Here is a 25767-nt window from a genome sequence, read left to right as displayed (position 1 = left end):
GTTCGCACACATATATGTATATATATGTATATATACATGTATTTTTTATATATATATGCAGAAGCTGGAAGTGTCTAACTCATGGACTCATTCAGACAAAAGAGAAATATCCTTACATGTTGCATACTTACTTGACATGGTATATCATAATTTCTCTTTAAAGGTCTTTTAGAAAAAGACAGTAGTGACTTCATTTCAGAAACTTAATGTGGGGCTTTCATCTTAATTGAATAACCTAAGAGATAATTGTCTTAATATATAAATATATATATGTATATATATATATATATATATATATAATGCATAAACACCATCTTAAACACCAACACAGGCTTGCAATAGGATTTAATAAGCAATCAAAGAAAGTACAATATAGTAGTATGCAAAAAAACATATACAGTGTTAACAATATGCAAAAAAGGCAAGGCAATAGGCTTAGTGCATTACAAAAATAAATTTCTGCAGATAAAGAGTTTATTATTAAAGTCAAGATTTGGGAAAATGAGTAGCACCCTTAGTTAGTCAAATGATTGTCAAAATTTCTCTAGCATAAGCTAAAATAAAGCACTGATAATTTAGCAAATAAAATTAGCAGTAATTCTAAATGTATTATCAAGCATAGCTACTTCATATTTCAATATTTGCATAGCATATTTGGCTGACAGGATAGAGAAATGAGGAATTTCAGAGTAGAATATGAGCTAAGGAGTAGAGGAAGTCTTATAAAAGCTAACTATGTATTACTTTGGAAATTGACCACACAATTTCCCTAATGTACCTCCTGCCTGGATATAATTGAATACTATTGATATCTTCTAAAGGCATCTGAAAAGACATTGTAAATTCCATGCAGAGCATACACCTTCTGCCCACACTTTGGGGACCCATGATTTCATCAGTGTGGATATTGCCTCCATGAACAGAGATCATAACACTTTCTTGCCTTTTCCTTTGTGAATTGTGATATAAGAAAAGAATACCTCTTATGGCCAATCAGCTAGTGATGATCACATCTCTGGATTTAGGTAGGTGTTCCCTCTCTTGTAAGACATTCAGTCTGTCTTTAGCCTTGAGATTGCCCAAACTATACATAGATTCAAAGTAAACATTGAATAAACCTGAACTATGTCAAATGGGATTTTCTAAAATATCAATGTCTACAAATTATTGTCCTGCAAGGGTAAGTTCAGTGAGCAAAGGTACAACATTCTTATAATAATTGCTTAAGGAAAAGGTTGCTCAGGAATACGTAACAACATAATTATATAGCAGTTTACAGTTTATAAAGCACTTTTCTCTCAACAACCCTGTGAGATAAGTAGTGCAAATATTATTATCCTCATTTTCCAGATGAACAAACAGCCTCTTAGAAGTAAAGAAATTTGCTCAAGGTCACACAGATAGTAAGTGTCAGGGCTGAGTCAGAACTGAGATTCAAATCTTCCACATCATCATGGTGATCCTCTTTCCATTATATAAGTAAGAGGTTTAGGACATGTTGAACAGAATTATGTATAATAAGAGACCAGTGAAATATGACATTGTAGTTCTCTGAATGAAGTGTATTCCTAATAGAAATCAAATGGCAATAATTTTAGTTAAATAATAAAATATGTTACTATAAAAAATTCATTCTTTTTTTGGCAGATCTTTTTCATCTTTTATTTACTAAATGCAGAAACTATTATGTACATATAAAAATTCTAGGAACAAATAAAAATATATTTCTCCAATGACACAAATAATGGGACTTAAAATACATTCAACTGTAGGAAGGTGGAGGAAAGGGAAACTTTTATTTCCATCATAAACTATAACAGGCAATGAGGCTAAAGGAGAGATAATCTACTCTGATCATTTATTTGAGGGGAAAAAAATAGTTTAAAAGGATACAAATCCATGACAGACCAGGTAAATCTATATAACTTGATCAATTCTTGGCTACTTTCCCAGCAAAACAGTACTTCTGGCTATTTCATTCAATTGAAATTGATTGGTCACATGACCATCTGATTAGTTTTTTTCAATGATGAGCAATTAAGATGTTGGAAAACCCTAGCAACAAAAGTCCTCTATATTTTTGTTTAAACTACATGGATTAAGTCATTAGGAATAATCCAACTTAGGGGGAAAAATTAAGTACAAGGAATATTCTGAATCTAATCCCCCCCCCAATTTTTTTTCTATAAATGTTAGCCATATATCTCTTATTGCTGAGGAGTTTTTCGTGGTAAAATAATGATCATGAATTAGGGACCTTGAATCCACTTTCTACATGTCAGGAAATGTTTAGGGAAGAAAAGCTTGGTGGGAAAGGTGCTGAGGCATGAGTTCATTAATGTTGTAGAGTGACCTTCACCAGGAAATGTTTTATCAAGACTTTGGTTTAAAATAATCATTCTCTGTTGTGCTGATGGGATATTTCGATTTAAACAAGAGTAAACAATTCCTTTCAGATCTAAATCTTATGGTAAATAATAATGGATAAGGACTGTTCCTTCCACCTCTTCTAGGATGAAAGGTTAAGGCAGGAGGTAAAACTTTATACCTGGTTTGAGTTCTGAGGCCACCCTTCTGAACTCACATCTGGTTAACATGTTGCCTATTCTGAATACCACTTTTATGTTTTGCTTTAGCAATTCTCTTTTTCTAACAAACAAGAACAGAACAGGTGCTTTCTTTCTGGGCAAAGTAGATGAGCCACTATAGAACAATGGTTGCTATTTGGTATACTTACAGAAAACATGGAAGTTAAGGCACAAATTATATTAACAAATTGTCAATGAGAAATGAAAACATCTGAGCCCAAACACAGTGATTTTCCATAAATGTCTAGAGCTATCTATATATGTCACTATATTTTTATATGTAATTTTGTCTAGACATCTTATCACATTTGAGCTGATGTAGTAATTATTTCTGTGCATTCTCCCTTCTCCTGAATTAGTTTATTAAATGCTTGAGAACTGAGGGGTTTTTTTTTTAACCTTTTCCCCCATTGCCTAGCACAGTGCCTTGTCCCCAGAATATGTTTCATAACCATTTGTTGAATTGTAAATGTTTGTCCCATAAAGACTATCTATAAAATGAATTCAATAGTAACTAACATGACTCATTTAATTACCTTGAGGAAGACATGCCTCTCATGCACATTTAATTATATATGTATACACATACACACATACATATATATTTTTTGTCATGTGTGCACATTTAAATGTATGCTCATAAAAAAAATTGTTAAGAAATTTTTGTATAGTGGATACTCCATCATCCAAGAACCATGAGGTCAACTTTAATTTTTTAGTTTCAAAATTCCGTAGCTGAAAGAGATCATCTAAACCATGCTCTTCATTTTATAAAGCAGAAACCGAACTCCCAAAAGTGAAGTAATTTGCCTAAGGTCCTTAACCTAGGTAACAACAACAATAAGAAGAAGAACTAGCATTCACAGAGCACCTACTATGTACAAGGAAAAGCAGGGACTAGAACTCATGTTTTTGTACTCCAAGTTCAATGTTCTTTCCACTAAGCCAAACTTGAATGTCTCTCTAAGCAAAGCAGGTACCCTACCAGAGAAAACAATGCATAGTCACAGGAATTTTCCTGATGACATCTACTCTCCCACTTTGCTCCAGAAAGAGATGATTTTACAATCACATTTTTCTCTCAGGAAGACAAGGATCATTATAGACTAGAATGAATACAGAGGTCTTAATCTAATTCTTTCATTTTATAGATGAGGAAATGGCAAAGCTGGCATTGGAACCCAGATCCTATGACCCTAGACCATCATGGCCTTTCCTGTATACCAAGCTATCACAAGGACAGTGGGCAAGCTTCACGACAAAGCACCTATTGTGAAGCTGGGGGTGGGTATACTTCCTTAAGGACAAAAGGAGCTAGTTTTGCAGATTCTGGGAGCAGCTAAGTCAAAATTCAACATCTTTTTTTTTAACTTTCAACATTTTCAATTGGGCTTTGACTTACAGAGGAAGTTAAAAGAGTAGAAAATTAGATATTGACAAATTACTAGTAAGCAATAAAGATTTAAGTTAAGTGACCTCTTTCTGAATTATTTTTTTTATTTTTTCTTTAGCCCTCTACTTTACACGTATTACATTCTATCTTAGATCCTGAGATGAGCCCAATCCTGATAGTAGACATTATTCCATCAGCAAGTTCATAAAGTGAATAGTGATGATTTTTAATTAATAATACTTTTAGCAAAATCATCTTCATTGGTTTTTTTTTTGGTTATTTTTAGTTTTCTGCTACAAAATAGCAGGAAAGAAATTAAATTTAAAAAGTCACTGGGGATCCTCTAAGCAGACATTTCACTTAAATATACTAAGTAAAGGGATTTTTTAAAATGCACATAGTGTGTCTGAAATTAGATGACTTAGTGTTGGGATTCTCTCACCTTGTGAAATTTTTGAGAGCTCTCAAATGACACATACAGTGTCACTTTATCTTATCTTTAGACCTTCAGAATGTGCTTGGGGATTTCCACAGGTTCTTTGTTAGGGAAAAATGGTTATCCCTTTGGAGTTCTATACATACACTAGACAATCCCAATGTGTCTACTAATAGAGTCCATAGAACTCTTAGAGATAAGGTATTAATGTACCTTGGAAGATTATCCAGATTTTTAATATCTGTATTATGTCTGATTCTTCCCAATCCAGATATGTGATATTATGCTATATTTCTATATACATGTTTGAATAGGCTGAACCACTTAAGGATATGAGACTTTGAATAGGCTATCTATGTATATAATATTATAGGTACACATTTTTGAATGTAAACCAAAAGTTAGAATTGTTGCTATATTAAATGCACTACAGTTCTAAGTTTCGTTAGCTAGTTTACCTGTTTATTTAGGAACAGCATCCATTTTATCTGAGGGAACTAAAAAAGTCAAAGACAAAGTTTTGTTTTTGTTTTTTCAGAACCTCTTCCATTCACCATTTTATCTGTCTTTTTATAACTGTGTTACATGAGAAAAGAAGCTTGTCCTAATTCTAATTTCTAAAATGTTCCCAGGATTAGCTTCTTACATAGGAGTAGGAAAAATATTCCTTACATTGGAAAATACCCATTGCTTTATAAGCAATCCTTGGTGATGTTCTTCTACTGTCTCAGCTGATCTGCTCCTTTGAATGGCAGAAAGAAACAGACAAAATGAGAGAGAGAAAGAGCAAAACAGAGGCCAAAACAGAGAACAAGAGAAATAGACAGGTGATAGTGAAAAACAGTTTAAGGATTGTGGTTAGGGATTATTTCAGGAAATACAATTCATTATTTGAAGGAAAATTATATTGGTCCAAATATAGACCAGTCTTCTTTCCTATACTTTGTAGAAAGTATTAATGAGGCCTGTAACCAATATTTTATTCAGAGTATGCCTAAGTATTCTTTTTTTTCCCCTTCCAGAGACCTCATGCTAAGAGTACAGTCTTTACTTACTAACAACCTATATATGAATCAATATAATGTCCTCCTCTATGAAGTCAAAAATTTGCAAAGCAGTCTGTGTTTCCAGGATTATGTTTTTCTCATCTCAGTTAAATGGTATGTGATAACATACATACTAAGAATATGTTTTACTACTTCCATAGGCTCCAGATAATGAAGACAGCATTTATCATGAAAAATCAACATTTGCACCTTTTAAGTAGAAAAAAGAATGTTGGCCATGGAGAAAAAAAAAGTTCATATGCAATGTAAGTCACTTATTTTAAAATTGTGGCTTCCACATTTTAATAGAGGAAAATAAATATATGTATGTATGTATATTTGTGTATATGCATATATATGTATATATGTGTACATATATGTGTGTGTGTCTGTGTCCATTGAGGCAAACTTGTTTCTGCTATATAAAAAATACTGAATTGGGACAATATATCTTTAGAGAAAAGCATATTCATGCAAAAGCTTATTAATTATTAACTGAGTTTTACCATATGTGAGTTTTTTTCCTCTTATACAAAGCAAACAAAAAGAGGCAAATTAACTAGAGGAAAATTCATTCTATGAATTTATAAGATTTCCATAATATATATGGTACATATAGATAGAAAAATATGTTAAAAAAAGTTACATATTAGCTTAAAAACATTTTGGGTACTAGAAAACATTACCCCTCCCACCTCAGGAAACACTGTAAAGGGAACAATAGCCGTTTTCCAAGATTTGAAGGGTTATCATGGGGACAAGAGATAAGATTTACTTTGTTTGACTTCAGAGAACAGCACTAGGGACAAAGAGTGGAAGTAGTAAAAAACAAACTGATTTAGACTTAATGTAAGGAATTATTTCCTAACTATTTGAACTAACCCAAAGTGCAATGAACTATCAAAGAAGGGAGCATCTTCTCTCTCTATATAGGTCTTTCTGAAAATATACAAGCTGGATTTCCGCTCCTAGGGTATATAATAGAAGGGATTCTTGTCTCATTTATATGGTCTGAGGTTACTTTTATCGCCAATATTTCACCACAAAAGAACAGCAAAATCTTTTAGCCAGAGGGGAAAATATTGGATACTTAAACAGCAATGAGAACCTATCATAGTAAAAACTGAATGGGTACAAATTGCCCTCTGAAAAAATTGTTAAAAAGACATCCAGATTACAAGCATTTCATCTCATAGGAAAAAAAAATTTAACTAATGAAAAATTTTCAAATGTACCAAAACATTTTTTATCAAATTTGAAAATAACTTCTATTAGAGGCAAAGAGTTCCAGGACATGATATTATTAACAGACCATACTTTAGGCTGTCTTTGATAGCTTTTTCCTACCTGAGGACATTCAGATGCACTGGTGAAAAGCAGGGACTTTTTCATTCACATTCTAACTTGACCCCATTTTAAACAGCATAGCATTCTTTGTATTAACAATTAACTAGTGAAGTAAAGTTTCAGTAGAGTGTCAAAATAAATTCAACAACCCTGATGCTTGAATAAAAGTAGTTACATCTGTAACTAAGGAAAACATCTTCAACACAATACCTCTAAATTAAACAATGTAAAGTTTAAAAACATTCAGACAGTTGGTTAGGTTAGGAAAGAAAAGTAGAAAGATATAGTTTGGGACTCAATTTTCAAATTTTATCAATTAAAGTAAATTTTTACTTTGGTAAATGACATAATATTTTTATATGGCTTCTCTAATTGGAGTTTTCAGCCTTCACACTGATCTCCCACTTCCCATCTTCAGACCATTAGGGATCATACTTGTCCTTAAAATTGGAGACAATTTCCATCTAAATGTTTAAAAAAAAAGATGAAAGATGAAAGAGGAGAGGGACGAGGTTACTGCATGGATATGCCACTGTCTCTTTGGTATAAACATACTTGAAATTGTGTGCTTAAGGTAAAAACATTACTTCAGCAGACAATTTCATCGCTATCACCCAATAGAAAATAACTTTCTTAACAAAGTCTACTTTCATTTTTGTCTTTGCAGCTCCAGAGCTCCACATATATGCTAAGTGTTTAATAAAAATTCACTGAAACAGAATTGAAATTGAACTACTCCATGTCTCAATGATACTACTACATGTAATTATACCTTAATACATTATTCTGTATATAGTGTGTACTTAATAAATATTTGTTGAATTAAAACATTCACTGAATTGTATTCTTTTATAGGTGATTTTTTTTGACCCTAAGTATAAAATTATATATTAGTTTGAGGAAAATACTGTAATAGAAACAACAGCAAGTCCTATGAACAGACAAGCCATAGAACATTATTTTAAGTATTTTAATAGTATTTTAAACCACAAGGGCAGGGGTACAGTGACTTTTTTAATACCCTGGAGCCAGGATAGGCTATTGGGAAGAGAGATTCAGGAATTAGAGGTTCTAGTCCTGAGTCTGTCATTAAATTAGCTATATTATTTTAAGCAAGTCATGTCATAAATCTAAGCCTGAGTTTTTGTTTTTGTTTTTTTTATCTGAAATTTGGAGGGTAGAGGCAGAACTGGACAATGTTTAAGGTCCCTTTTGAGCTCTAATGTTTACATAAAGTTAACAAGACAACGACAAATGAAATTTTCAGTTTCAGTGAAGCAAATTTTTAAAAAGAGAGAGATAGATACATTCTAAAGAGAACATGAAAACTGAGCTGCGGCATAAGGGATAAATTGTGCACAACTATTGAAAACTCATGTATCCCAGAAACATGAATTAAATTGCCTAAATCACATATCCTTTTCCTGTTATGTTTGTTGCTAGAAAGAGCACCAAACATGGAGCTTATCAGCACAACTTGGCATAGAAGATAACACATTCTTTAATGAGCAGATTTTATTTTTTTGCATTACAACAAACAGCTAATGAGCTATTTGCCATTAATATTGAGAATTAGATAATCATAAAAATTAATAACATTTTCTTCTAAACCCAGCCCCAGGGAAATTTATGATGCTTAAGTTAAGTAAATACAAGTCATTATTATTAATGAGGAAAAAGGAGTTACATAAAAAATGACATGGCTATTTTTTCATCATTAGCATTATTTGGAGACTGGGGCAGGAACATTTGCATTTCCTAGAAACGCTAGCAATTAGAAATGATATGTTTGGGTTACAGCAAATCTAGTTTCCAGCAAACTTCTGAGTAAAAACATAATATAAATTATTGCAGAAATGTGGGGCATTTGGGGCACATGTTTGCTAATCATTCTTTGCTGTGTAATTAAATGGCTTCCATTCAATTTTAACCTATCATTAGGTTTAGATACCCTGTGGTTTGGTCCACATGAGGACTAAATTCTCTTGTACTCAGACTGCAATGCCTAATGCAGTGAGCCTAATGCTATGATCAATTTTTATAGCATTTTTTTTTCTTATAGCTGCTCTGGGATTTTATTCTTGATGTTCCTAGAGAAGACATATTTCTTTAAATAGGGAAATTGCCATAAACTTTTCCTATACTTAAATTCTCATGGTGTTTTCCATAGTTTCACTGAAGCAATGTTGCTTATTCAGATATTCATAAGTGAAATGGGTTTATAACATGATTAACATAAACAGCTTAAGCATATCACTATTTTGAAGGTGTTTAAAGTCAGGTATATGGGTATATGGGCTCAGAAAGAACATGATGCTGAGGTAAAGTTTGTGAACCAATTAGCTTTAAACAGAAGGGGGGAAAAGACATTTCTTTCTATATTGCAGTCTTGACTACCTGTCTCAAATTTGTGCTGTGGGTCACAAAAAGGATTGGGCAGGAGCATACCCAATGGATTGATCAGTGCAACCAGATAAAAAGACACAAAGTTCTTGTCTTACAATTCAGCTGACAGTAGTTCATTTGTGCCATATTTGGGGAGGGGGGAGCAAGAAAAATACAGCACATCATTAAGGGGAGGTTTGTGTGTGGTAAAAGGGTTATTCATGAAAACATAGATATGGAACTAAATTCTTTCACATTTTTTCCAAGCCTAAAAAATGAAACTCCTTTCCATAGCAACTCTGGAAATTCCATAGCACATAATTCTCCTACTTGGTGCAAAGAGATTGCATAAACAGAAATCATCTATGTTTCTGGTTTATGACCTTTTGTTCTTATAACATAGCATCAGAAGCTTTCAGAATAATGCTAAAATGGGACTCAAAGAGAATTTAAGTAGTTCATTTCACATGCTATTCGGCAGAGTTGAAGCTTACACAACCTTCAAAATAGGGGAGAACTTTGTCTAACATGTATTGCTCCATTTATATAAAATCTTACATGTGCCCTCTCATGAGACATATTATGATGAATACCCTTGGCTTAAATTCTTCATTCATCTTGGTAAGATTCTGACAGAGGCAATAACTAGACTAGAAATCAAATAAAACAAATCAAATCCTGATGGAAAAACTTTGGGCTACCCTAGCACAGGTCTGGCCCCAGTGGGTATATCTACACCACTATTTCAAGTGTGTTCAGTTTTAACCCCCATTACAATTGTGAGTGGGGATTATATGTGCATATTTGTACTGTTGTACAGTTCAAGTGTGCCACTCTAAGAGTTTTTGCAAGCCCATCTGTTGGGCAATAGTTATATTCTGTTTCTCATTTGAAAAACAAAGTTTAAAAACAAAAACAGTACTAGGAACTGGGAATCAATGACTAAAACCAACAAGCGATAGAACGTCAGCTTAACCAGAAACTAATCAGTGGGAGCAGATTCTAAGAAGTTGCTCCTTTCATTTGGTGAGAGAAAAAAAGGAGCAATGAAAATTTAGGCCACTGCAACAGAGGCCACCTTCAGCTGATAGGAAAGATGAGGATCCCATACTTTGGGGTTATTTAGTTCCTATACATGAGGCTTAAGATCCATATTATTTTAATCATATATCTTCAAAGATTAAGAATTAGGTGTGTTTTTTGTTTGTTTGTTTGTTTCTAGAAAAGGTGTTTAAGTCTAGAGAGGGGAAATACAATTTGTGATTCTGCCCTGTTATGACAAATCAGAGTAAAATATAAAAATATAAATCTATGAAAATAGCTAAATTAAGCATCAGGATCAGACACAACTCACTTAAATACACTCCTGTAGTTGCCAAATTTTCCCTGATTTGTTTACCTGTGATATTGGCACATTTTGTTCTACTTAAACTTTTTTTTTGGTATTCTAACACTTTTACATGTTATTTTTAAAAGGCGAAAGGTAAATGAAATGTGAAATTTCACATATCTTTCTAAACATGTATAAGTATCTTGGATAAACAGTACATAAATATTTTATGAATCAGATCCTCACTGTTTACAATTTCAAAAGGATTGATACGTGTTCTCCTACTGTCTATCAGAAGAGCTACCTTCCCTTAGTGCAAGAAAGAAAGAAAGGGAAAAAAAACAGCAGCAAGAAAGAAAATTCCATTTGACATCATTCAGGTGATTTCATCGCAGTAAGAAAACAAAATATTTTATTAATTATAATACTAAAATTCAAATCTATAGAAGTTAATATTTACAACTGAAATTGTCAGATTATTAATGTTTTCTAATTTAAAATGTTATTTTTTTAATTTGAGACTTTGAAAGAATACGGTTAATATCTGATTTTCCTTAAAATGGTGTTATAGAGTTCCAGAAATCCTACAAGGGTTCAAAGATGAGAAACTGGTCCCTAAATTTGAAAAGCAGCAACACAAGCTTCTCATCATTATATTCCATGCTATAACTATAAAGTAAAAATGGGAGAGCTGAAATGGTCAGAACCCAACTTGACACTGTTTCACTCAGTTGCCTCCATAAGTTGTCCGAGTGTGATTGGCTACAGGATTTGAATTTTCCGGTACTATCATGTTGAGGCATTTTAGGTTAGCTACCTGTGTGCCCAGGACACTGGGAAGACCCACTGGACTGGACCCACAGTAGAGCCAATCAGATTGCTCACCTTCAATGCAGGCACTTCTTCCAGGTATAGGGGAAAGTCATAATTTAGACTCAATAAATGTCTGTCAACAAGAGGGCCAGCTGGTTATACTATATAACATCAATGGACTGTCAGAAAACAAAAATAAAACTCTAACTTGAGATTACTAATATATTCAGCAGAAATCCCTAATTGCTACTTCTTGTCATTATAGACCTAAACCTGTTTTAAATGTATTACTTTAGGTGATTCCTAACCACTTTCCTTGACTCCCTGTCCCTTCTGATTCCTTTATCTAGGATATTTTAATGACTAAAAATCTTCAAAAATAAAATTTGTTTCTTTAGGTCATATTCAATCAACTGACACAAGAAATATTTGGATTAATCATATGGCCTCAAAGATAATGGTTTTAGCGTATCAGTTTCATCAGTTTTCACAAAGTTTACTTTATATATATATATATATATATATATATATATACATATATATATACACACACACACACACACACACACACACACACACACACACACACTATCATTTAGTCATTAATTGCATTTAGAATAAAGACCTACTCATTTAATCTCCTGATTTAACATCGTACTGTAAAGGCTAATGTAAAAATAATACATCCATTTTGTCCCCCTGGGCATACTGTAATTTAAACAAACAAAAATCCCACAAATAGTATGTTATTGGTTGTATTGTACATAGGTCTGGTGTTGGTTTTATCCTCAATACTCTTTGTAGCATTCTTTTACTCCCTTTAGTTGATTCCATTCTTTTTGTCAAGCATTAAACAAACAAACAAACAAACAAACACTGTGAAATGGAGAGATCCATAGGAATAAATATCATCCTGAGGGTTCAGACAAATATTTTCCTGTAGCATATGAAGCAGATAATGTAGTAATGAGAATTTACTTCTGTATTTGTGACCAAGTTCACTTGTCACTGGAAGACTTTAAATCAATATCTAACGCCCAGAGTTCAGAATCATGGTTGAGACTGGACTCCTTTGCATATTCGCAACTCAACAACAACAAAAAATCTTACCACCACCACAATCATAAAAAAACCCATCAATAGCAAACAGATTAGAATCTTGTCGTTGAACAAAATTCTATCTCCAACAATAACTATGGCTGATCATTATAACTAAAAAAAAAAACTGCCTTATGTTTTAAAGGAAGTTGGAAACATTGATATCTGAGTGATGATTCCCATTAAATATTTGTTTCTCTTTCTGAGGGATCATCAAGTACTTTGGTAGCTTGGACAGAAACTTCATCATTTTCGTTATTGGTCAAAGGCTCTACTTCCTTGGAGTCAGCATGGTTTAGGGCTTTCTGCTTTTCTTCTTCTAACATTTTTTCCTTTGCCAACATCTTATAGTTGATAGCATTGCCAACGAACAGCCATATACTAGCTATAGTCACAATCACCCCGCAGCAAAAATACATGTACTTATATTCTCCAGTTTCATCCACCAGTTTACCTGAAACACAAAGAATATGTGTGAGACGAGATAAAGACTAATTTGAAAATTGCAACACTTTCAAATTCAAGTTTTTTGCAGCTATAAATACTGGGTGCCCTGGAAGTTTTAATGTGCAGGTTTAAAGCTTAAAATTTCAAATGCACTAAGATTTTTAGAACATCCTTTATATGGATATAGTCAATTTGAACTAATACTAAGAAATGATGATACTTTAATGTAGAAATTCTTTCATACATCTTCACAGGGCAAAGATGCTCTACATAAATTAGGCTATATTTACAAGAAATTAAATTTTAGGGTTTAATATTATTATGAATTCCTAAAAAGAAAATAGACATACATAGAATATTGTTATGTATAGGTTTCTCCAAAGTGCTTCCTCCTTCCTAAGCTTTCTTTTTCATTAAATAAGAGGGTCCTTAAATGCCATGTTAAGTACCTTTAGACTTGCAAGATACCTCCGTCCTTACATTCCTGGTTAAATGGCATTTTATGCTATAGGCTAATACAATTCTTATTTAGTTTACATGACTCTGGTCAGCCAAATAAAACTAGAATGAAAATATCTTTTTCCCCAAACTTAGGTGCAACATTAATGGAACATATGAATATATGTGAATATGTATGAATATGTATGTATGTATATACACACTAACATATATACACATATGTATACACACATGTAGATAAATAATTTTGAATTTATGTTTACTTACATTATTCCTCTTTCCTTTCTTTTTTCTTCTATAGTTATCATAATGCAAAAAAATAGAGCTAATCATAGACGACAGCGTATTACCATAACTGACAATGGAAATCATTATTCAGTTCAACTTATTGTGCTTTGGTGATTCTGTCCCATTTCTTGTGTTTTCCCCATCTTCTCTTTCATTGATTTAGACTCTAATATTGATATAACAGTTCCCATTATTAGTGAGTCAGATCCTAAGACTATACTTATGTGATGCCAAATCAACAAAGTCATTCCACTAGAGTCAAATAAATTGTTTGGTAATGCATAAAGAAAACAAACAGACTACTGATTTCATTTTTTACTGATATTTTGGGGGTCACATAAGTCATAGTAAGAGCAAAATCAATAAAGAATACATGTGATAGTTAAGGTCTAAACTTGATGAGCAGCTAGGAGCTATACCAATAGATTATAATCAACCAGGCCATGTTACTGAGAGAAATTGGAATTCCTACTGCATGGAATACTGGAAGAAGGAAATTAAAGTTCGGATAACTTGGTTTATTTAATTTTGTTTTGTTCTTACACATTTTAATTTATTCTTCGATGCCAATTAGATCGGAAACTTAAAAATGCAAAAGCATGTGACAATTTAGATGAACTAATTTGCTTTGTGGGCTTATAGAAAGTGACAGATACAATAGGTGCAATAAAAATCTTTCCTTCTCCAACATCAATAAAAGAGAGACAATGGTCTAAAGAAACAGAGACAGATAGGTGTAACTATTTCTTTTGTGCAGTTTTCTACAATCATTCAGTATATGAAATATATCTTAGGAATTTTTTTCCACTTTTTTTGAGGAATCACATATCAAATATGCTTTGAACACTAGAATAATTTAGTGAAAATTTTAATAAAATTGAAAATATAGAGCATTCACTAATCATAGAACCAGATGCCTTCAGGCTATCTGTGTTTATTATTCAGCAGAAGGTGAGGGAAAGGTTAATGAAACTATTCATGGACTGCTAACATCATTTTTAGAACAAAAGTGGTGTTTTTGAACTTTTCTGCAAGGCTATAGTAATGGATAGAAATGTCAAATTTCTCTTCTTTGGAAGAATACAATTATGGAATATGCTATAATAAGGTACTGAACTAGGACTGAGAAGGAATGATTCTAGCCCCAGGTCTGCTCTGAATTCTCTGTGAATTCTTAACCAATTTACTTACTCTTTTGAATCTCAATTTTCTGCATCTGTACAATTAGAAGTTTAAAGGGATCTCTAAGACAATCACTCTTCTCCTTCTGCAATTCTTTGGTTTTCCAAAAATGAACTTACCTGCCAATGGAGGGCCAATCAGAACAGGGCAGCATTCCACAATGGTGACAAGTCCCACTGCACTGGAGAATCTTGTGGCACCGACAAGATCCATGAGGGTTTCAAAGAGGACACTGCTGACCATGCCAAAGGAAAAGCCAAAAAATACAGCATATACCACCAAGCCAGTGTAGCTTTCTGCCAGAGGGCACAATAGATGACAGATGCCATTATACAAGACTGCAAAACTGAAGAAGTACTGGATACGAGGCCGGATCAGCTTGGTGTTTGCCAATAAACCCATGGAAGGCCGAGCAAACATATCCACAAAGGCCAAGATGGACAGCAAAAGGGCTGCAGAATATTCATCAATTCCTTTGTGTTTTGCATATGGTGCCAGGAACACAATTGGTGCAAAAAAGCCAATAAACATAATGACATTTCCTGATAGGTAAATCAGGAACCCTCTGTGCTTGAAAAGGGACAGGTCTAAATATTTATTGATGGTTTCACACGCTGATTTTCTCTTGATGTCTTTCTGTGCACTTGTCTCTCCCACTACTTTCTCAACATCATTTCTAGCAGGAGCTTGTTTAGGTCCAACAGGTCTCATGAGTGAACCAGCCACACAACAGTTCAAAAGGAGCCCTCCTAATATCAAGAAGCTCCCTTTCCAGCCAAAATGATTGAAAAGAAACTGATTGAAAGGTGCCAATGTACTTAAGAACACAGGACTTCCAGCCATGGCCAATCCATTAGCAATGGGTCTCTTCTTGTAAAAGTACTTGCCAATCATGGTTAAGGCAGGTTGTAGGTTGAAAGCTAAGCCCAAACCTGGAGGAAAACAAAATAAAACTAAATGTAAATTATTTTCATAAAATGGGTAATTTTGAAGAACATTAAATTTGATAAGATGACTGAGTCCTGAATATTTGTGATGCTCATTCTCAAATGGAATAGAATTTTTTAAAAAATGTTTTAATCACTAGGTATATAATGCGACAATTCAATATTATGCACTCATCATCTTATAGTCTTACTGTTTCATATGAAGACAGATATAAGAACACAAATTTTTAGTGATATTTGAATGATGTTACCTAGAATGAATTAGAACAAGGATAATGATACCCAGTGCTTCAATACTGCAAAATATCCCTAACTTCCTAACTCCTCTACACTTCAGACATGTGCATGAATGAGTTACTTCAATAAAAAATGAAAATAAAACATCTTTAGATGACTTATCTTCTGATACTGAGCTTCTCCAAATATATGGGTCTTATTCTGAGATAAAAGACCCGGATTCTGTAACCTTTACCATGCATGAAAACTTTCCAGCATAATAAAGCCCACTAGAGCTTATTATGTTCTGTTGGCAAAGCCTTCAAGGAGCTGAGAGCAACCACCCCCTCTTGCTGTTATGAGGCATCTGATATATTTCTAAAGTGTCATTAAACTTAATAAGTGTATGGTACTCGTATGTATTGGTATGCTTTCTTGTGATTATTGTTGTTAATTTTAAAGAACTGCATTAAAAAAGTATTCTTTAAAAAGTTGTAATCATTTTATGGTTCTTTTAGAGAGTAGAAAATATATGGGCTGATTATTCAAAGGTGTCAGTTCCAGAATCATCATCAGGGTGTCATTCACACATGCTTACATGATTTACATATGAGAGATGATCACTATGTAAATGTAAGTGTAAATATAAATCACGTAAGCATAAATAAATTATATTAATTCAAACCTTTTAAAAATACGCTTTACGGATTTTTTTATTTATACATCACTTACATTTTCCATTATATGTCTCCTCTAGTGCCCTCCCATCAAGCTACCTTATTAAAACACACACACACACACACACACACACACATACACACACACACACACACACAACATAGAAGGGGGGGTGTTCAGCAAAACTACATATATGTGTGTGTGTGTGTGTGTGTGTGTATATATATATATATATATATGGAGAGAGAGAGATATTGATAGCAAATACAGTCTTCCATACCCATATACCACCTCTAATACTTCTCCCCACCAAAAAAGATAGGAGGAAGACTGCTGTCATAAGCCAGTTCAGGTCAATCAGGAGTTTTGGGTTCAAGGTTAGTATGAAATGAGATACTCAGACAATCTAACTTTTAAAGGATATGCAGCAAGGATATAGCATTGATTCAGTTAGGTACAACTTCCCTGCCTTTTGTTAGATATGGTGGTCTCTTGGTCTTCTGACCAAAGGAAGAGCCTGTGGAAGGTATTTCTAATTCTTTGTGTGCTAGCTTTTATGTTTAGATCACCAGGAAGCTATACAAGATGGTTTGAGTCCTAAACCTTTAAGCCAATTAAATCTTAAGGATAACTTAAATATATTTATGTCTGTCTGTCTGTCTGTCTATCTATCTATCTATCTATCTATCTATCTATCTATCTATCTATCTACCTCTTACTCATCTGTGTGGGATAGAGTCTTTAAGATACTTCTATCCCACCCTGCCCCTTTCTTTAACAGCAAGGAACTAAGGATCTCATAAAGGAGATCTAAAGCCATCATTTAAATGGATCAAGAAGCTTGTTGTAGGTGACACTGAAGAAGAAGCTTAGTTAAAAGTGAGAGGGAAAGATACTAGGAAGAAAAAGAGTTTTTTTTAAAACAATGTTACAGTCCCCTGAATCACAATATAGAGAAGAAAAATAACAGAAATTTCAGGTTTCACTATACCCTTGAGAAAGAATGAATCTCAGATCTTGATTATATGGCTCATGTGGTAAGTGATTCCAAATCTTTATAGTTCCTAATAGATCCCCTGATGCAAAGCAGTGACAATGACCAGGAGCAACTCCAGGAAGACCAGGACAACAGGACATAGGATGAAATCTTCATCACAGTTACCAATCCTTATCACAGGTTAAGATGATCTTTGCAGGCTAACCAGGCCAAAGAACACTCTTCAGGGGCACATGTTATTGCTCACTCCACCTCCATTTGAGCCTGCATTGCTACTTACTCTTCTTCCTGTCGACATTGGGGTCAAAGTTATAGCTCACCACACTGCCCATCATCACTGGAGCCCCTGCTACTGCCCACTCTTCTGTTGGGCCCCACACTACTGCTCATTATACCAGAGCCAAGTACTAACTTACCATGCAACGGCCAAGGGATGCCAAGTGCTTCCATTGCCCCGCCATGCTGGAACTCATCAATATTCCAATGCCAAAACTTGATCACTCCCCTGTGCCAATCTAAGCTATCACCTATTCCATGCCTCACACACTGCTTTTGCTCCCTGTGCCAAGACCTGAATGTTGTCATCAGCACAACCTCTTCAGTAACTGCTGCCCATCCCTCTAAGCCAGAGAGTTACTTTTCGTGGTGGTTCACCATATTAATAAGGTCATGAAAGGCCACAGAGAGTGGTTCAACCAACTCTTTAGGGATTCTGGTCGGGCAATTCATGGCTTCTTTTCCTCTTCCTGTAACTGACCATCCTCTCCCAAATAGGAAATCCATCTTACCACCAGTCACTCCTAAATGAGGGCCATCTCAAACTCATAATATATTTGCCATGGGTAAGTATATCCAATTCGGGTTCACTCATCAAAGCTCAAATAAAGACACACAAAGTGAAAAGGAGAAACCAGAGACTCTTCTAGGCCAGCACATGTACTTTAGCTGAGATATATGACCAAATATCACATTGTCCAGGTTATGGGAGGGAATCTGGGGGATTGGGGGCTATGTGGGGGCTCACTTTTCAGAGACCTCTTTCCTCTCCTTCATTTGAAGGTTTCAGAAAGAGTTACATCTTTCAGGAATGAGAGTAGGGCTTTGTTTCCTTTTAAACTGATATAGCCCTGCCTTCCTAAGAAAAGTCATCTGGAATACATTTAGCAAATTTGTTCATATCCTTAATTCCAGAAATGTCTCTAGAGTATTGGAGAGGATCAAGCATTATCCTTTTAAGTAACTCAACCAGGACTTCCCACTAAAAAGTCCCCCCAACCAAAAAAGAAAAATCTGTATGCACAGTTCCTGATGGTCTCTCAAATGTCATAAGAAAAAGACCAAGTAGTTTATTCAGCAAAGTTTCAAGGAAGATTCAGGCCTAATACAGCTGGTTATCCCTATAAATCACAATCACTTCCTAAATGCGGCATTATGCAGGTCCAAAAAGTGATAGTTAAGCTTTCTATACGACAGAAACTGTACTAAGCCCTGACAATATTAATAGAAACAAAAATAAAGATGATTCTTGCCCATAAAGAGTTTGTGTTCTGATAGGGGAAGACAAGGCATGAAAGGAAGCCGAAAAAGGAGGTTGCTAGGTACCTAGTACAAAGGTATAATAGAGAAAGAAGTTTGAGAGTGTAGATAGATAGACAGATATAGATATAGATATAGATATAGATATAGATATAGATATAGATATAGATATAGATATAGATATAGATATAGATATAGATATATACATACAAGGCATTATGCTATATGCCAGATTTACAAAATAACCATGTAACAGACACTGCTTTTGAACAGCTTTAATGCCTTAATAGTTTCCTGAATAAATTATATTTGTATCTACCTTGTCTTTCCTTACATTTAAGCCAACAAGAGTAAAGAAAAATTTTTTAGATAATAGGATTTTTTTCCCCAAAATAGAAAATATACTTCTTATCTGATGCTTCAAGGAATACCTTTTGGCTTGAACCAAGCCAAAGATGTAATATTTAGAAGGAGCATTGATCATGGAAAATTAGTAGAATAACATTTGGTAAACAGATAGTTGAGGGCAAGAACCTAGATAGCCTCTTGCAAGTAGAGAGGTAGGTTGGGAGGCAATTTTTTCCTCAAGTCACAGAAAACATCATTGCAAAACTGTTAGGTTTTCTCCCTTTTCCATTCAGACATTTTGACCTTGTGGTTATAAAAAATATAAACTAACAAAAATTACAAATATGAAATGTTTGAGGGCATTTTTAAAAATCAGTTAAAATAAATCCTCCCATATATGGGTTTGTTTCAAAGTACAGACACAGAGTAAGAGCTGGGAGCAAGAAGAAGCATGCAATCCCAATAGTCTACTCAACATCATGCTGTGAGGCACATGCCTAGAAAACACTGATAAATCCAAAGAAAACTCAGGGCTTTTATGGATGTATTTAGGTATTTGTTTCCTACGATGCCTAAAAGAACTGCAGACTACTCGGTTTTGTTTCTAAAATGCTAATTTTCTTGATATAATTTTTTATCTTTAGAGAGTGATCTCCTTAAAACTAGGAGTCAAATCAAAAATGGTCTTAACTTTTTTCTCACTTATACACATGAAATATACACGCAAGGGAAAGATTTAGTTAGAATCTCTGGAAGCCACAAAGTCTAGTTTGTATGTCAACTAATAGAAATTTTATACGTCAACTAATAGAAATTAATAATAATAATAATTATTATTTTATTTGTAGCAGGCACCATTATCGATTGGTATTATTGCTTAACCTCTCTGTATTTGTTTCCTCATTTCTCTAAAATCTCTTATTAGTTCTAACAATCTGCAACTTTATTGACTCATAGAATACTGGGACTGCACATTCCCATGACATATCTCAGTTAAGCTCCCTTTCAAAAGAGATATTCCTAGATGGTTAAGTATAGCTTTTAAAACAACAGATTTTTCTTTGTATCTTTTGCTTTTAGATTGCCTAGATTTTCCCCTGCATCTCTCTCTTCCCCTTCCCTCAGAAAGCCTTTTGAAGTATTTAATGAGAGAGAGAGAGATGGGGGAGAAGAGGGAAAAAAATTCAGCACACCTGATCGTTACATTAAAAAAATACATAATGTTTCACACCAATGGGCCCCCACATCTATAAAGGATTTAGAAGGAGGAGAAGTTGTCTTTGTTACTTTCCTAACTCCCTTAGGAGCACTATTTTAATTTTCATCTTAAGGTATTAATTAATAAAATGCGAGTATAGTAGAAATGGTAGTGGCTTAGGAGGTGGAGGTTCTCAGTTTGAATCTTGGATCCATAAATGAGGATTTATATTTCTGTAAATTTACATTTACATTTTAAATTTATACTTTACATGCCTGGCACTCAGTTTCCCCACCAGAAAATATTTCTACAGCTTTTTCTAATTCTAAACCTTAGTAACCTAAGAGTTAAAAGTGTGCCCTTTCTCCTAGGTATGTTGTCACTTTAGTAAGAGATCATAATCCAAAGTAATTAAAGTATAATAGCAAAGTAATAACAACAACAACTAGCAGTGCTTTAAGGTTTGTAAAGCACTTCACAAATATTTTCCCATTTTATCCTCCCAACTTTAAAAAGTAGCTGATGTTATTATGCCCATTTTACAAATGAGGAAAATCAGACAGGCAGTGGTTAAGAATCTTCCCAGGGTCACAAATTTAGTATGAAGCTAAATTTGAACTCAAGTCTTCCTGATTCTAGGTTCAGAAGTCTATCCACTGCCCTATCTAGCTGGCAGTCAGAGACTATATAATTGATATTGTAGTTGTTGTTCAGTCATGTCCTACTATCCATGACCCTATTTGGGGTTTTCTTAGCAAAGATATTGAAGTGTTTTGTCAATTCCCTTTCCTGTTCATTTTCTAGATGAAGAAACTGAGGCAAACAAGGGTAAGTGACTTGCCCAGGGTCATGCAGATAGTAAACATCTGGGACTGGATTTGAAGTCAGGTCTTTCTGACCTCAGGCTTGGCGCTCTATGGAGTGCACCACCTCACTGCCCATGATTGACATTAGTAAGTCAGTAAACATTAACTAAGCATCTACGATGTGCCATGCACTGTACTAAGCTCTGAAGAATCAAACACTAAAAGGAAAGACAGTCTTTGCCATTAAACAACTCACAATCTAATGGGCCATCCATTTTAGAAAGGAAAACTGAAAAGGCATTAGCAGAATTTACAGAGCAGAGGGACATGATGGAGCAGAGTCCACTGGGAAATGAAGAGATAGCTGCCCTGTGTTCCCTTATTAAATGGAGGTTTAGGGAGGAACTCTTCACTTTGCTCTGTAATCAGAGGGCTCCCAAGGTCAGAGGTTTAGTACTGATGAGGTTTAGCACTAAGACTGATGGCATCTTTCATGATGATAACATTAGGCAAAGGGCCCAGAATCATCCCAAAAAACATTACGTGAGTCATCTTCCACCTTGGAAAAAGAGCTAGGGGAAAGGCACAGGGCAGAAAATGGCCTGGTAAAGTTGAAGAACTGAATATCAAAGTCTTGGTGCAATTTAGAATATATTGCTTTTCATGATTCAGTTATAGTTCCATCCCCCAAATCAAATTCCCATGTCTGGGAGAAGCTGAAGGCCAATTCTAACAATTCATCAGCAGAAAGTGTAGGAGGCTCTGAATATACTAGGTTGGTGGGGGAAGGAAACTCTGCATTTGCCTTGTGTTCAATGATGTTAAAAAGGCTTTAATTCAATATTGTAATTTAATTAATGTTGACTATATTACAGATGAGATTTCACATTCTTTTGTGCTTTATTGAAGGAACTAATATACTAGGACTTTCAAAATTTACAAGTTCAGGTAACTTTGAGTCCACAAAGACATGATGAGTGAAGAAACACAACAATTAAGTGAAAAATACCTTTTTAAAAAATTAGGTAATAACTGCAAATGAACCCTCCTAGTGCTTTTAAAAAATTAGAATCATTCCTGTAATGAAATGTTGTGACACAATCATGCAGATAGAATGTTCATAAAGCAGTCCCAAAGCTACAGAGTTTATTTGTGTTAACTCAGGATTTAGTCAGCAACAATTTTAATATTAATGTTAAGTAAGTGTAACCAGAATATATATTCTTTGGACACATTTGTTTTTTCATGAACATGTGTTTTAAACTGCAGGTGGCCTGAATGTGAATGAAGAGAAAAATGGAAAAAAGAGAAAATAGATACTCCTTGGCATGACCATAAAGTCAAATTCAATATTCCAACACAACTGGCTGAAGAATAAATAACTTTCAATTAAAAATATTGTTTTTGTATGCATAGCATATTATGCCAAATAACCACTTTCACAGATTTTTCTTTTCAGTTAATTGAGGGTTTTGTCACTGTATCTATATAACTTTTGAGTGGAGTGTGGGTTCAGAGGAATTTAGGGTTTGGAGTTAAGAAGACCCAGCTTCACATCTCACCTCTGGCAACAGCTGTGTGACTTAGGCTCTTCATTTAAGATGTAAATGTCCAAGGCAGCTACCTAAAGTTTAGAGTACATGCTTATCTGTTTGGCATCTACAGTCCTTCTTCACAAGAACATGGTTCTAATGTTCACTTTCAATCTTCAATTATGATCTTCCACACACTTTATGGTTCAGGCAAACTTGACTTCTTGCTGTACTTCAATATGACATGCAGTCTAACATCCCTGTGTCTTTGAATAGTCTTTCCTTTCCTTACTGCCTTACTCCTTCCTGATCTCTCTCTGTTAGAAGCACATTCAAGTCAGCTCAGTCAATAAGCATTTACTGCTTGTTGACAATTATGCTTAGGGCACTGTGCTAAGTACTGAGGATACTAAGAATGGAAAAAGGGAGAAAAACAGCCCTTGCTCTCAAAGAACTCATAATTTAATAGGGCAGACAACATACAAATATCCATCCATCCATCCATCTATCTAAAGAACTTGGGAATCAATTATATGATATGGGAGACACTGGCAAAGGACTACCCAGCACATAAATCAAAGGCACTTAAGCTCTTATGAGTGAAGCAGGAATGCAGTAGCTCAAAAGAAATGAGAGATGTGCAAATTTAGAGATATCTTGACTCCAATTGTTCATATGGACTATTTGTGTCCAACCTGTGGTAGAGCCTTCTGAGCTTATAGTGATCTGATCAGCCATAGCCAGACTCACTGTACCTTGACTCCAACATAGTGTGGCCATTTTGGTCCTCTTTGAGAACAAAGGACAACAACCAACCAATCTATACACCCCCCCCGTATACATATGTGTGTATATATATAAACTTTTGCTGTCTCTTTAATATATATACATATATACATACACGTATACATATATATATACACATATATGTGTGTGTGTGTATATATATATATATATATATATATATATATATATGATAATATATACTTAATCTCAAGGGGAAGGCACTAGCATGAACAGGGTTTGACAAAGGCTTCTTAAAGAATGTGGGAGAGACCTGAAGGAAGCCAAGGTAGACAGGAGGTAGAGATGAAGAGGGAGAGCATTCTGGATATGGAATGACCACGAAAGAAAATACACAGAGGTGGGAGATGAAGTGTCTTGTGAACAGAGGAACAAAACCAGTCACTGCATGGTAGAGAACCCTAGAAAGGTAGGAGGTCAGGTTATAAAGGCCTTTAAAAGAAAGAATTTGACATGTGATCCTGTAAGTGATAGGGAGACACTGGGGTCTAATAATGAAGAGATGACATGGCCAGATGTACACTTTAGAAAGATCACTTTGATAGATGAGTGAAGGATGGACTGGAGTGGGGAGAGATACAAGGCAGAAAGAACAAACAGAAAACATTTGTAGTAGTGTAAGCATGAATTTATGAAGGTCTGCACCGGGATGGTGGCAGTGTTGGAGGAGAGAGGGGGGTCATAAGTGAGAGATATAATGAAGATAAAATCAACAGGCATTCACAAGAGAGTGATGTAGAAGATGCAGTAGAGTGAAGAGTTGAGGATGAGATCTAGTATGTAAGTCTAAGTTCCTAGGAGTATGGTGGTGTCCCAGACAGTAACAGTAAAGTTAGGAAGAGAGGAAGGTTTGGAGAGAAAGATAACGAATTCAGTTTTGGACTGATTCCATTTGAGAAGTCTACAAGACATCCACTTCAAGATGTCAAATAAGCAGTTAGAGATGTAAGATAGGATGTCAGGAGAGACATAAGGGCTGGAAAGTAGAATTAAGACTTTATTGCATAGAGATAATTCAATCAATGGGATCTGATGAGACTACCAATTGAGGTAACACAGGGAGAAGAAGGCCCAGGACATAGTCCTAGAAGACCTTCAGAGATATTGGAAATGTGGAGGATGAAGATACAGGAAAAGAGACTTAGAATGAGCAGTCAGGTATGTTGGAAGAGAATCAGGAGAGAATAGTGTCACAGAAACCAAGAGAAAAGATAATATCAAGGAAAAGAACAGTGTTGAAAGTTAAAAATTGCAAAAAAAGGTAAGAAGGAGGAGAATTGAGAAAAGTCCTTTAAATCTGGCAATTAAGATATGGCTAATTTTAGAGAGAGTAGGTTTCATTTGAATACAAGGTTGGAAGCCCCATTGAAGAGAGTTAAGAAGAGAAGGGAGGAAGAAAGTGAGAAGAAATGAAGTGAAAGCACTAATGATAAATAGTCTTCTTGAGGAATTTAGCCATGAAAGGAAGGTGAGATACAGGATGCTGGCTGATGGGAAAGGAAGATTATTTGAGGATGGGGGAGATATGAGCATGTTTGGAGATAGTACGGAAGCAGCAAGTAGACAAGGAGAGATTGAAGATTAGTGAGAGAGTGGGGATAATGGAGAGAGTGATCTGCTGAAGTAGATAGGAAGGAATGGATCACTTGTGCTCATAGAAAGGTCTACTTTGGCAAGAATGGCCACCTCTTCATATGCAGTATGGTAAAGCAAGCAACATATAACAGGGGAAAAAATCTGTGTAATGTGAGATGAAGAGGATGTGAAGAGAAGGAGCCCACAAAAAAATGGCCTAAATTTTTTCGGTTAAATATCAAGCCCAAGATCATGGGATTATAAATTTAGGTCTGGGAAAGCAGGTTTTTGTTGTTGTCATTGTTGTTGTTCAGTTGT

At 34.7% G+C, this 25767-nt stretch overlaps 1 protein-coding gene across 9 annotated transcripts in view; it reads right to left on the bottom strand.

The window, feature by feature from the left end:
• Window positions 1-328: 328 nt before the first annotated feature.
• The window catches only part of SLC16A7 (solute carrier family 16 member 7), a 240717-nt gene continuing 215278 nt past the window's right edge, over window positions 329-25767 (bottom strand). For all 9 annotated transcript variants that reach the window (XM_078146074.1, XM_020990157.2, XM_078146076.1 and 6 more), the window contains 2 exons: window positions 14932-15744; window positions 329-12890 (listed from right to left, as the gene is read on the bottom strand). In XM_078146074.1, coding sequence (XP_078002200.1) covers window positions 12619-12890; window positions 14932-15744 — 1085 coding nt within the window. In that variant the 3' untranslated portion in view covers window positions 329-12618. The remainder of the gene's footprint in view (window positions 12891-14931; window positions 15745-25767) is intronic.

This window comes from Phascolarctos cinereus, unplaced genomic scaffold (genome assembly GCF_003287225.1).
Source record: "Phascolarctos cinereus isolate Bilbo 61053 unplaced genomic scaffold, phaCin_HiC Scaffold_1;HRSCAF=81, whole genome shotgun sequence".
Classification (NCBI taxonomy): Eukaryota; Metazoa; Chordata; class Mammalia; order Diprotodontia; family Phascolarctidae; genus Phascolarctos; species Phascolarctos cinereus.
Note: the sequence above shows the minus strand (reverse complement) of the source record. Positions and strands in the feature narration are given on the sequence as shown.